This window comes from Triturus cristatus, chromosome 2_2, assembly GCF_964204655.1.
Source record: "Triturus cristatus chromosome 2_2, aTriCri1.1, whole genome shotgun sequence".
Taxonomy (NCBI): Eukaryota; Metazoa; Chordata; class Amphibia; order Caudata; family Salamandridae; genus Triturus; species Triturus cristatus.
The window spans coordinates 845,068,413-845,082,458 of record NC_140582.1 but is presented as its reverse complement, the minus strand read 5'-3'; the positions used below and the strand labels follow the sequence as shown (position 1 = coordinate 845,082,458).

The 14,046-nt window shown below is 47.4% G+C and overlaps 1 protein-coding gene across 1 annotated transcript; it reads right to left on the bottom strand.

The window, feature by feature from the left end:
- Positions 1-244: 244 nt before the first annotated feature.
- On the bottom strand, positions 245-8,826 carry PHOX2B (paired like homeobox 2B). Its single transcript, XM_085642179.1, has 3 exons — positions 8,410-8,826; positions 7,266-7,453; positions 245-3,586 (listed from the first exon to the last, which is right to left on the bottom strand). The coding sequence occupies exons 1-3, from the start codon at positions 8,648-8,650 to the stop codon at positions 3,140-3,142; spliced, it is 876 nt and encodes a 291-aa protein (XP_085498305.1). The 5' UTR covers positions 8,651-8,826; the 3' UTR covers positions 245-3,139.
- Between the last annotated feature and the right edge of the window lie 5,220 nt (positions 8,827-14,046).

The window sequence follows — 14,046 nt, the reverse complement described above, 5'->3', positions numbered from 1 at the left end:
GTTTGAAATTCGTTCGGTATAGCACATTATCAAACCAAACTTAGTTTATTTTCATGACATATACAGAATTCAAGGGGCAAAATGGTAATGGATTCACAAATATCTGTATCAGGGAATGCATCTTTATATAATTTACAGCATCAAGAAATACAAACAACTGCTAGGACAATAAGTGCAAAATTGCTCCTTCCCTGTTTCTAAATTTTCTCATTTTTTACATTTCATTAAAAAAAATCTGAAACTACTTGTTTTTCGGTTTTATTATTAACCATCAAGTTAATGGTACACTTTTGGAAAACTATATGCACGTGTAGAAATAGGTCCCTTTTATTTAAATATAAGCATTCATTATAACCACATATAAATAAATTTGAAAATCTTGAACATAATTTATGGCGATTATGCTCGCAATTTGTCCCAAAAGGACCAGAAAATAACAAATAAACACCATGCAACTGATAAAAAATATATAGCGTTTTATGAACCTGGTTGTACAAAATAAAAAAAGGAAATTAACCCGTGATGACTTTCATTTTGATTGACGCGTTGACCAAAAGAAGAGAAAAACATTATTTACAGTCAGCTAGAATAGACAAATTTGTACTTATAATAACACTATACAGTTGAGTCACAGAACAGTTTTGTAGAAATACACAGAAAAGTTAAAACATACTTTACCTGTCAACATTCAACTAACACCTATGTTTGTGCCTTTAAAAAAACTTGAGATATTCGAATTGCTTTAAAACAAGAAAACAAGATCATAAATACATTCTCACATTCCCGCAGCGGTGCAAGAAGCCCTCTGGGATGATGGAACCCAGGTGGAAATTCCAGAAATTGTGTCCACTGGATAAGGCTGGGATACGTTTTGGACAAGGTATGCTCTGGTGGTTCAGTAAAAACATGAACTGAAATCAATAGACACCAAATCTAATTTGAAGGTGCAACTGAAACCAGTTGGGATTTTCTCCATAGCAGTTTAGTAGATCTCCAAAACAAAACCTTATGCCAGTAACTAGATCCAGTAAAAACCATTTACAAATGGGTCAGGAGGAATTTGCACCAGGGGAAACACAGTTGCAGCAGAGTTCGTTGCCCCTTGACAGTAAGTAATGCATGCAGCTCCACAACGAAGACTGCACACATAAACCAGTGCTAAGAAGATTTAGTGTAAAGCTCACAGGGGACTGGGTGAGGAATGCAGAAGGGAACATCTTAGGGGAAGAAATGTGTGTAGCTGCAGGTGTTACTGGTATGGGTGCTGTTAAGCCAGTTCCATGGAAATAATCACCAACGGTACCAAAGGCTGAGCCAATTTCAGAAACTATAAAGCAGTTGAGTGGCAGTCATTATCAAAGGTTTGCCTTCTAGGTTGGCATTATTCAAAGGAATTTGTCCACAGTACTATAGACTTCCACACAGTAAAACTCATAGGGTGCCAACAGTGAACCGATTCTGCCCCTTCATTGCTCTCAATTGAGATTAATCAATTAGCACTCGGAATGTACACTCCATTAACTTTTGAGACCAAAAATGCACATTTATTTTCAGTGAGCTCCCTTGTATTGCCTAGAAGACACCCTTTCCGGTCTCTGTGTTCTTGAGGGGGGGAAATGGAGATACATCTACATAGAATGGTATAATTATGCATGATCCAAATAGTATTATATTTCGTTAGACTGGTGGTATTATAAGCAGCGACCTGTAGTAGAACAATTGCTATTTACCCCACACGTCTTTTTCATTAGGTATGAACCAGTTGAAGAGTAGAGCTGTGTGGCCTCAAGGGTATATCAAAAATACATATCCTTTGCTTTGTTTCCTAAAACCGATGCCGTTCCCACCACAGAGTACATTACTGCTCAACAATTACACATGACAGGAAATGGTGTGTTATAAGCATTATAATTTGATTCATTATTCTACAGCCTGTTTTTGGTCTTTTTTTTAGCTTTGCTTGCTGTAAAGCGCTGCACGCCACTGTTATGCTGCCTCTTCGTTGTTACAGAAGTGGGGGGGATGCTTGTACAATTCGGACAGGCATAATAATAGTTCACCGAGAGGGCGGTATAAGAAGTCATTGTTAGTTGCAAATGCCTTGCTAGTGTTAAGTGGAAAAGTCTTAAGTGCCAGATTATGAGTCAGTCGTTTTTTTCCAACTCGTGCATAAACCTGTTTACACACCGGTTGAAATTACGAGTTAAAAGGTATTTAACATATCAGCTATTTATCGAATGCGGTAAATACCTCACGCTTCGGTAAATTTCGGCAGGTCTAAAGTTCTGAAATTTAATAGGGGAAATGTGTATGGTATTTACTGTATCATGCGGATTTTGGCGCATTGAAAAAGCTCAAACTAGTTGCTATTTGTTGCAGCCTGATAAATAACATACCCCGTGGTATCGTGATTTATCGGGTGTGCTACATAGCACCTACACTCTCAATCAGGGCCTTAGTAGTGAGAGGCTCACTGGGATTCCTACTGCCCCACAGGGCAGTGGAAGCCATACTGAAGTTAGGTGCACTTTACCAATATGGCACTAAATAATTGGCATTTCAATCAAAGTTGACCACACCCACAACATAACAATACTACCTCTTGGCCGAATATAGCATCAAACAATCCTATCACAAGCATGGACCTCTAGGTAAGCAGCCGTGTGTGAATGCGGAGCTGCCGGCACAGGTGGACTGCCTTACAAAGATGCTCTGGAAACCTCTGCACAACTTCTAAGTTCTTCCCGTGAAGGAGTATCCCCAATCAACAGTTTCTGATTTTCCACATGTAAAACCTATGTACAAGCAATGACCCTTCCCGCTACCGAAAGGGCATGGTTTATATCACTGGCAAGTCTGATAAAGTCAGGAGGACCCGCAGGGGCGCACACCGGGCAGGGAGCCTGCGCGCGGCGCCGCTCGTGTCTCTGCTTCTTTTCCGGGGCCTGTTACTTCCGGTAGTGGCGCCCCCTGCTGGGGGCTCCACTGCATCGCCAAAATGTCAGGCCGGTGAGTTCAGCAGCCAGGGTCGGAGAGCACCAGCTCCGTGAGCGCGGGCCCTGGACTGTCAGTGCCGGAAGTTCCGGGGCGGCACAGCCCCTCAAAGTCTGGAGAAGGCCCCGGACGCCGCGCGGAGGGCTCAGAAGAGGCCGCTTTTCACAAGGGTGGCCTTGGCGCCCCCGTTCGGTCTCTGGAGAGAGGAGAGCACGCTGGCGAAGGGGCCTCCTAACGAGTCCGGGATGGAAGTGATGGTGCCCCCGGGGCCGGTGGCCCAGCCCTGCTGCCCGCCGGCGCCCACCACCACTGCGGACTGCTGCAGGCCGGGCCCGGGACCCTGCTGTGGGCCACCCTGCTTCGGCTGCTGCTGCTCTCCACCGGGCCCCCCGGTCGGGCTGGGGCCGCCGCAGCCCTGGTTAGGGTTGGGGCCGCCCGTGCTGTCAGGGTCGGTGCTCTTGGCATCTTTGATGTCGTCCTCCCGGGATGAGTCGGATTTCTTGCCCGATGAGCCGTTTTTGGCCGCGGCTGCTGCTGCCGCTGCCGCCCGTTCCTGCTTCCGGAACTTAGCCCTTCGGTTCTGAAACCACACCTGGGAGCGGGAAAGGGACGGGCGAATATAAGGGGTAAGGGCATGAAGAGAAGGGAAGGGACGAAAGAGTGTAGGAATGGAGGAAAGTGAATATGAGACAGTGAAGGACAAGAGAAGGGAATATGGAGAAAGAAAGAGAAAGAAGCGTTGGGAGGGTGAACATGCAAATTAATAAAGGAAACGAGAGAAGGAAAATAGGGTAAGCAAGAGCAAATGAAAGAAAGTAACGAGGGAAAAAAAATGAAAAAAGGAGACAGCCAAAGATAAAAGAAGAGAAGAAAGATGTTGACACCACCGAACGAAGAAGTGAAATAAAGAATGAAAATGATTGTACAGATGAAAGTTGTGGTGAAATGAAACGAACAATGATAAAAACAGCACAATGGCAGAGTAAATAGTAAAATAAATGAAGATGCGCAATAATGAAGGTATAATCGGACGTGTCAATAACCAACAGATAGACCACAGCGAACAAAAAAACGTAGATGAATGAAAGGTGGTAAAGTGTCAGTGATAGAAATTGAAAGGGAACATTATATAAAAAGGAAAACCAGCGAAATGAAGGGGATAAGGTCAGCCCACAGATGGAGATAGAAAGAAAGAGAGAAATATTTTTTAATACAGCTATATTTCCAGCACCAACAAAACTACATTACAACGCAATAACATTCGAAGTCAAAAGGAAATCCCTAACACATGATGTTCAGCTGTATTTATGAATTCCGTTTCAAATACACATCTCACATAAAATTGCGGGTCTTCCTACAGACTGTGTACGAGGGCGTGCGCTGTCTTGTGTTTATCCCGCTGTCTACCGCAGCCCCCTGTTGAGGTCACGGGGGTCACTGTACACCCATGTCAGCTGAGGTGCTTCCCCGAGGTATGCATGCTATGCAAAACGCATAGTGGGAGCTCTGTAGGCATTCATTGGCCTACTGTATTTATATACAGGTGTTGCACTGATTGCACACTTGCAGGAGTGTGACCCACCGGGGTATGCGCCTCGGGCCCGTGGAATTATACACAAGTGCCGGGATGATGCAGGCGTAAGACAATTCACTTCTACTAGGTAGGGGTAGACGGACCAGACGGACATTCACTACTGCCCGCAGAATTCAACACAACTGCTGCCATGTTGGTAAACATGCTGGAAAGGGAAGTGCATGTCATGCACTCCTGCCCTGTGTAAGTATACACTACAGGATGCGGGCATGCAGGAGTAGGGCTTTCAAAGCATGCATTACTTGTGGCAGCCATGCGAGAGTCTCGCCCGCCATGTCATGGAGCCCTCCCCTGCAGAACAATACAGTGCTGCAGTGGTGGCATCAGGGCCGGCTTTAGCGCTGGTGGCGCCCCATGCAACAATCATTTTTGGCGCCCCTACCCCCATGACTCCTCAGATTCTCTCACTACCACCGGGCAAAAGTGCCCCGTAGCTCTCCAATCATAAGTTATTGCTAAACACATTGCATCCTCTGAGGTCAGCGCCCAGTACGGCGGCACCAGTCGCACTGCCCTAAAGCGGCCCTGGCTGGCATACATTCAGGGGAACGGCCCGCCAGGGCATGGAGCACTGCCCTGCAGAACAATACACGGCTGCAGTGCTGGCATACATGCAGGGGTGAGACCCGCCAGGGCATGGAGCACTGCCCTGCAGAGCAATACTGCAGAAGTCTCGCCCGCTGGGGCACTGACCACTGCCCTGGACAAAACACAACTGCTGCCGTAGTCTGCTATGGCATGAGAGGGGCACGCTAGAAGACATTTACACGGTACTGATGCAATATCGTGCCAGGGCGGAAGTTGCCCCCAGGTGCACGCACTGTCCTGTGGAACGATTCCCAGCTGCTGCGGTAGCGGGGCGCGTGCAGAGGAACAAGCAGTAAATGTAATGTTTTCTCTACAAATACAACGATTTGTAAATAAACGTTAAAGTCTGAGAACAGTTCTGGGTCGAGCAGGGATCAGTGCCAGCTCGCTTTTTGCCACACAATAAAAAACTATTGCATGCGTTTAACCCGAAATGCAGAGGGGCGTCTCTACATGTTAAATATCTTAAAAAACAAATAATATTTATAGAATAATTTATGATTAAATATTATCAGAGGGTATCAGCGCGCTCATGGGAGTCGTGCCCACAGGGGTGACTGCTGACCATCCGACAAGGATCGGTGAAAACAATTCGACAGATGGGCAGGGCCCCGATAAACAAATCTCCATTGGCTGGCGTGCAAGGCCCAGCATCCAGGTACCACGCGAGCTCTAGTGCCTGCCCCTGCTATGTGCCAGGTACCAGCTTCTGGAACGGTACCTCGTGCCAATAGTATGCTAGCATTTGGTATTGTGGTGCAAGGCCTCTGTACAAGTGCAGCATCTAAAATGATTTTTGGGCCCAGTGCTTTGTCGGTCGCCGTCACTGTGGTGTCTGTCCGTAGTGCCTTCTACTAGTACGATGCCTGGTGAAGCGTCTGTGCCAGCATGTAGTTCGGCGCTTCTTGGTTCCTGTACTGTTTCGCCCGGTCCCACTGCTATGCTATCTATTACTACTATGACCTGTCCAAGAGTTTGTTTGCCTGTAGTGTGGTTTGCAACCCCAGTACCGTGCTACCTACAGGTACTGTGCGGATCCCAGGCCATACCACCATCTTGTACGGTGCCTTTTTCCAGTACAGCGTCAACTCTGAGTCACCTGTAGTGTGGCACCCTATCCCCGGACTGTGCGACCTACAGATACCCAGGCCTATACATACATCCAGTACGTGCTGGTCCCAGTGCGGTGTCAGCATCTGTGTCTCCTGTAGTGTGGTACCCTGTCCCGATGCTGTGTCACCTGTAGTGGCGTTTGTGGTCTCGGTGTTGTATTCTCCACTGTTAATATACTGATCCCACGTGTTTACCAGCATTTGGCACTGTTCCTGATCCCAGTACGCAGTCGGCACCCGTGCCTCTTGTGGTGTGGTACCCTGTCCCGGTACTGTGCTATCTACAGATATTGTACTGAAGCCAGGCCTATACATGCATCTGGCACTGTGCCTGATCCCAGTACGCAGTCGGCACCCGTGTCTCTTGTGGTGTGGTACCCTGTCCCGGTACTGTGCTATCTACAGATATTGTACTGAAGCCAGGCCTCTACATGCATCTGGCACTGTGCCTGGTCCCAGTACGCAGTCGGCACCCGTGTCTCTTGTGGTGTGGTACCCTGTCCCGGTACTGTGCTATCTACAGATATTGTACTGAAGCCAGGCCTATACATGCATCTGGCACTGTGCCTGGTCCCAGTACGCAGTCGGCACCCGTGTCTCTTGTGGTGTGGTACCCTGTCCCGGTACTGTGCTATCTACAGATATTGTACTGAAGCCAGGCCTATACATGCATCTGGCACTGTGCCTGGTCCCAGTACGCAGTCGGCACCCGTGTCTCTTGTGATGTAGTACCCTGTCCCGGTACTGTGCTATCTACAGATATTGTACTGAAGCCAGGCCTATATATGCATCTGGTACAGTGCCTGGCCCCAGTACGGTTTCTCCTGTAGTGTGGGACGTGCCCTTGTTCTGCAGTACCTGCGGATCGGTACTTGGCCCTAGAGCTGTTGTCGCTGCAGTGATGGATTGCGCCTTAGAGCCTGGCCCGACCCCCACGCCGCCTGCGCACGCACGCTCGCACGCACACACACACGCACCTGCACGCGCGCCTCCGTCAGGTCGATCTTGAGCGCCAGCTCCTCGCGGGTGTAAATGTCCGGGTAGTGCGTCTCGGCGAAGACCCTCTCCAGCTCCTTGAGCTGCGCGCTGGTGAAGGTGGTGCGGATGCGCCGCTGCTTGCGCTTCTCGTTCAGGCCGCCGTGGTCCGTGAAGAGCTTGTAGGGCACTGTGGGGCGCGGGCAATCACAACAATAATTAATACAAGACTAAAGACAATGTTTACCGTAACACTAAGAACAGTAATAATAATAATAATAATAGATAGTTGTATTATTATTAATGTGTCAGCAAAGAAACAATAACAAAGGTAAATTAAACTACAGTATAACGATAATAGCACTACCGGCCATTTATTTACAAATAAGCTATCATATATCTCAGATTAGTAGACAATAGAGGCATGCAAATTGTCGCTAAGCTGTAAAGCGTTCTCGAAGTAACTGCACTGCAATACTAAAAGTAAAAAAATGCATTATAAAGTACAAAAGGTGCCTTATATGCCGTACCACAAGTTGCAGTAAAATGATTTATATATTCTGAAACAAGAGCATTTCTTGCTGCCTTTGAGGGTAAGTGTGTAGACTGATGGTGGCTCAAAACGAAAAAAGTTGAAAAATAAAATAGAAGAAACTAACCCAAAAGTGTGCATATGATGCCCTTGCTCTGAGCCGAGCCCAGTCGCTAATGTCGAAAAGTTAGGGGAGAGTGCTTGGAAATGACCCCGGCGGTGGTAGCAGCAGGTGGTGAGTGCCAGGCAGTAATTGTGTTTTTAGGACAGTGCCAGTAATGAGCTTTACTCTCAGCTTTATCTAATTATTCTCTAAAGCTTCGCGGCTCATCTCAAAGTAAACAAATTATGCCTATCATTTTGGCAGCTTAAGATAATTTTGTTGGCGGGTTCAGGGTGTGCGCGTGCGACTACCAGGATAGTGTAACCCCATAAACGAATTACCCCCTTCCCTTCCCCTCACGATCGCTCCTAACGCGATAAATCCCCTTTCATTTGTGTAAGCAAATTTCGTTTCGGTAAATTTCGTTTCGGTAAACTTCGTTTCGGCAAACCTCGTTTCGGCGCGTGCTTTAAAGGCATGTGGCTGGCCGGGGCGCCCTGCCTCTGCTTACCTGCCGCGTAGGGGCTGCTCTGGTGGTCGCGCAGCGTGCCCAGGCTGCAGGAGCCGGGCGCCAGGCTGGGGCAGCCCGCGGAGGCGCCGAAGCTGGTGCGGATGGGGTTGTACTGGAAGCCGCTGGCCTGGCTGCAGGAGCTGAAGTCGGCGTAGGCGGAGGCCAGGCTGGACGTGTCCATGCCGGCCATGCACGACTCGTAGGCGGACGAGTTGAGGTAGGAGTACTCCATTTTATACATCGAAAAGGCCGGGGTGCCGGGACGTCGGTGCAGAGGTGGACGCAGAGCCGTGCGGCGGTGTGGCTGGTGTGGCGGTGGCGTGCGTGCGTGCCTGGCGGCCGGGGGAGATGTGCACAGCTCGGCGCCTGCTCGGGAAGTGGCCTGCTCGCTGGCAGCAGGGGCTGGTTTTATGAAAAAGCCTCCTGTGAGATGCCTCGCCCGAGGTCTCTAGAGCATACAGTCCTCATAATAAACTTGGCTCTTTCCACTTGGACAATGGCGGGCGCTTGGTCTTATTGCCGGCGCTTTTTACATGACAATAACTCATCAGTCTATTGGGCTGGCACTGGGGGGACCGGGCTGTCCAAGCGCCCGCCATTGATTCCTGCATCTCTAATTAGAATTTAATAGCACACCATTACAGCAGCGCGGCCCTCCATCCTCCCCTCTAACCAGCCCCTGCCCTTTAATTCAATCAGCCTCCTTGAAAATAATGAAAGTTGGGTGACGATTTTCCCTGATCCAATTTCCCCCTCCAGCTTTTAAGCCTTTTTAACCGATCGTATACCTTGGGCAATGCATCGAGATGCTGCTGTATTTCTTTTTTTCCTTATTTTTTTTTTGCATCCTACTACCCCCCCTCCCCCACGCCCACCCCCCCTTCCCCTCAGCCCCCTCTCCATATAGGCTGGGAAGAACGGTCTCGATGTCACGGAAAGCCCGTTTTGTAAGCGTGTTACACGCTCAATTTAACAACAAGTCGGCCCCCCGAGGTGCGTGAAATGGTCGAAGGAGTAGGCGCTTTGGAAGGGCCGGGGCACCCGGGATACGACGGGGACTGGCCTGGCCGGCGTAGGCTGGAGGGTGGCGAGAGGGCAGCGGCCTGGAGCTTTGAGACACACACCTGGCGCAGACGAGGAGTACACACACGAGCATGGTCATCGCACACACCTGGTGCAGCGAGAAGTACAGAAAGGACATTGTTGGCGTGCACCGAGAGAGTAAAAACACTGCCAGGGTCCACACCGAGAAGACGCCATGCCTGGCCGGAACCAAAAGAAGCCAACTAGGATTTTTTTTTCCTGTAGTGCCTTGAGGACCGATCTCCTATACACAAGGGAGCAGAAAGAGTGCCCGAGTTCACAGTACAAGAACGAAAATACTGACCTTGTTCAAACAGTGAGGTTATATAAAAAAAAGAGGTGATATGACCGAGTCTCGACCTTGAAACGATCAGGTCAAAATAATTACTAGGAGAACTTTAGAAGAACTTCAGGACCAGCCTGGGCAAAATAAGGAGAACTAAAGGAGTCGCCTGGGCAAAATAAGGAGAACTAAAGGAGTCGCCTGGGCAAAATAGGAAGAACTAAAGGAGTCGCCTGGGCAAAATAAGGAGAACTAAAGGAGTCGCCCGGCCAAAATAAGGAGAACTAAAGGAGTCCCCTGGCCAAAATAAGAACTAAAGGTGTCACCTGGCCAAAATAGGGAGAACTAAAGGAGTCACCTGGCCAAAATAAGAACTAAAGGAGTCACCTGGCCAAAATAAGGAGAACTAAAGGAGTCGCCTGGGCAAAAAAGGAGAACTAAAGGAGTTGCCTGGGCAAAATAAGGAGAACTAAAGAAGTTGCCTGGCCAAAATAAGGAGAACTTAAGGAGTCGACTGGCCAAAATAAGGAGAACTAAATGAGTCACCTGGCCAAAATAAGAACTAAAGGTTTCACCTGGCCAAAATAAGTTAAACTAAAGGTGTCACCTGGCCAAAATAAGACCTAATATGTCACCTGGCCAAAATAAGAACTAAAGGAGTCACCTGGCCAAAATAAGGAGAACTGAAGGAGTCGCCTGGCCAAAGTAAGGAGAACTAAAGAAGTCACCTGGCCAAAATAAGAAGAACTTAAGGAGTCGCCTGGCCAACATAAGGAGAACTAAAGGAGTCACCTGGCCAAAATAAGAACTAAAGGAGTCACCTGGCCAAAATAAGGAGAACTGAAGGAGTCGCCTGGCCAAAGTAAGGAGAAATAAAGGAGTCACCTGGGCAAAATAAGGGGAACTAAAGGAGTCGCCTGGGCAAAATAAGGAAAACTAAAGAAGTCACCTGGCCGAAATAAGGAGAACGTAAGGAGTCGCCTGGCCAAAATAAGGAGAACTAAAGAAGTCACCTGGCCAAAATAAGAACTAAAGGTTTCACCTGGCCAAAATAAGGAGAACTAAAGGAGTCACCTGACCAAAATAAGAACTAAAGGTGTCACCTGGCTAATAAAGGGAGAACTAAAGGAGTCACCTGGCCAAAATGAGAACTAAATGTGTCACCTGGCCAAAATAAGAACTAAAGGAGTCACCTGGCCAAACTAATGAGAACTGAAGGAGTCGCCTTGCCAAAGTAAGGAGAACTAAAGAAGTCACCAGGCCAAAATAAGGAGAACTTAAGGAGTCGCCTGGCCAAAATAAGGAGAACTAAAGGAGCCACCTGGCCAAAATAAGAACTAAAGGTGTCACCTGGCCAAAATGAGAACTAAAGGTGTCACCTGGCTAGAATAAGGAGAACTAAAGGAGTCACCTGGCCAAAATAAGGAGAACTTAAGGAGTCACCTGGCCAAAATAAGAACTAAAGGTGTAACCTGGCCAAAATAAGAACTAAATGTGTCACCTGGCCAAAGTAAGGAGAGCTAAAGGAGTCACCTGGCCAAAATAAGGAGAGCTAAAGGAGTCACCTGGCCAAAATAAGGAGAACTGAAGGAGTCACCTGGCCAAAATAAGAACTAAAGGTGTCACCTGGCCAAAATAAGGAGAACTAAAGGAGTCACCTGGCCAAAATAAGGAGAGCTAAAGGAGTCACCTGGCCAAAGTAAGGAGAACTAAAGGAGTCACCTGGCCAAAGTAAGGAGAACTAAAGGAGTCGCCTGGCCAAAGTAAGGAGAACTAAAGGAGTCACCTGGCCAAAGTAAGGAGAACTGAAGGAGTCGCCTGGGCAAAATAAGGAGAGCTAAAGGAGTCGCCTGGGCAAAATAAGGAGAACTAAAGAAGTCACCTGGCCAAAATAAGGAGAACTGAAGGAGTCGCCTGGCCAAAGTTAGAAGAACTAAAACGTCACCTGGCCAAAGTAAGGAGAACTGAAGGAGTCGCCTGGCCAAAGTAAGGAGAACTAAAGGAGTTGCCTTGGCAAAATAAGCAGAGCTAAAGGAGTCACCTGGCCAAAATAAGGAGAACTGAAGGAGTAGCCTGGCCAAAGTAAGGAGACCTAAAGGAGTCACCTGGCCAAAGGAAGGAGAACTAAAGGAGTCGCCTGGCCAAAGTAAGGAGAACTAAAGGAGTCACCTGGCCAAAGGAAGGGGAACTAAAGGAGTCGCATGGCCAAAGTAAGGAGAACTAAAGGAGTTGCCTGGGCAAAATAAGCAGAGCTAAAGGAGTCACCTGGCCAAAATAAGGAGAACTGAAGGAGTAGCCTGGCCAAAGTAAGGAGACCTAAAGGAGTCACCTGGCCAAAGGAAGGAGAACTGAAGGAGTCGCCTGGCCAAAGTAAGGAGAACTAAAGGAGTCACCTGGCCAAAGGAAGGGGAACTAAAGGAGTCGCATGGCCAAAATAAGGAGAGCTAAAGGAGTCACCTGGCTAAAATTTGGAGTACTTAAGATCCACTTGGCCACAATAAGCTGAACTAAACACGTCACCTGGCCAATATAAAGAGCACTAAAGTACCAGCTGGTCAAAATAAGAAGAACTAAAGGAGTCTGCCTGGCCAAAATAAGAACTGAAGGAGTTGCTTGGCTAAAATAAGGAGAACTTAAAGAGGCACCGGGCCAAAATAAGGAGAACTAAAGGAGTTACCGGGCCAGAATAAGGAGAACTAAAGGAATCACCTGGCTAAAATAAGGCGAACTAAAAAACTACCTGGCCAAAATAAGGAGAACTAAAGAACTACCTAGCTAAAATAAGGAGAACTTAAGGAGTCGCCTGGCCAAAATAAGGGGAACTTAAGGAGTCTTCTGGCCAAAATAAGGAGAACTACAGAACTACCTGGCCAAATAAGGAGAACTGAAGGAGTTGCTTTGCCAAAATAAGGAGAACTAAATGAGTCACTGGGTCAGAAGTAGAAGAACTAAAGTGCCACCTTGCCAAAATAAGGCAAACTAAAGGAGTCGCCTGGTCAACATAAGGGGCTCTAAGGGAGTCACCTGGCCAAAATAAGGAGAACTGAAGGAGGCGTCTGGCAAAAACAAGAAATAAAGGAGTCACCTGGCCAAAATAAGGAACACTAAAGGAGTCACCTAGCCAATATACGGAGAACTAAAGAACCTCCTGGCCAAAATAAGGAGAACTAGAGCAGCTCCTGGCCAAAATAAGGAGAACTAAAGGATTCTAAAAGCTCAAAAAAGGAGAGCTAAAAGAGTATTCCTGGCCAAAATTGGATGAACTAAAGAACCACCTGGCCAAAATAATGAGAATTAAAGGAGTCGCCTGGACAAAATTAGGAGAGTGGAAGGAGTCACCTGGAAACAATGTGGGGAACTAAAGCAGTCGCTGGCCAAAATAAGGAGAACTAAAGGAGTCGCCTGGCCAAAGTAATGACAACTAAAGGAGTCACCTGGTCAAAATAGGAACTTTATGAGTCTCCTGGCCAAAATCAGGGGAACTCAAAGAATTGCCTGGCGAAAATAAGAACTAAAAGAGTGCCTGGCCAAAATAAGGAGGACAAAAGGAGTCGCCTGGCCATAATAAGGAGAAATAAAGGAGGCACCTGTCCAAAATAAGGAGACCTAAAGGAGTTGCCTGGCCAAACTAAGGGGAACTAAAGGAGTTGCTTGGCCAAATGAAGACGAATTAAATGAGTCCCCTGGCTAGAATAAGTAGAACTAAGAAAGTCATCTGGCCAAATAAGGAGAACTAAAGGAGTCACCTGGCAAACTTAAGGAGAACTAAAGGAGTCACCTGGCCAAAACAAGGAGAACTAAAGGAGTCGCCTGTCCAAAATAAGGAGAACTAAAGGAGTCGTCTGGCACAAATAAGAACTAAAGGAGTTGCCTGGCCAAAATAAGAACTAAAGGAGTCACCTGGCCAAAATAAAGAGATCTAAAGGAGTTGTCTGGCAAAAATAAGAACTAAAGGAGTCGTCTTGCCAAAAGAAAGAGAACTAAATAAGTTGCCTGGTCATAATAAGGGGAACTAAAGGGGTCGCCTGGCCAAAATAAGGAGAACTGAAGGAGTTGTCTGCCCAAAATTAGGAGAACTAAAGGAGTCGTCTGGCAAAAATAAGAACTAATGGAGTCGTCTGGCCAAAAGAGAGAGAACTAAATAAGTTGCCTGGTCAAAAGAAGGAGAACTAAAGGAGTCACCTGGCCAAAATAAGGAGAACTGAAGGAGTTGTCTGCCCAAAATAAGGAGAACTAAAAGAGTCGTCTGGCAAAAATAAAAACTAAAGGAG

Bases quoted from the DNA above. Each gene is read 5' to 3' on its own strand.
- PHOX2B (XM_085642179.1), bottom strand. From the start codon at position 8,650: ATGTATAAAATGGAGTACTCCTACCTCAACTCGTCCGCCTACGAGTCG. The intron at 7,454-8,409 runs GTAAGCAGAGGC...CGCGCCCCACAG, and splicing joins GAGCAGCCCCTACGCGGCAG to TGCCCTACAAGCTCTTCACG. The intron at 3,587-7,265 runs GTGCGTGTGTGT...TCCCGCTCCCAG, and splicing joins TGACGGAGGCGCGCGTGCAG to GTGTGGTTTCAGAACCGAAG.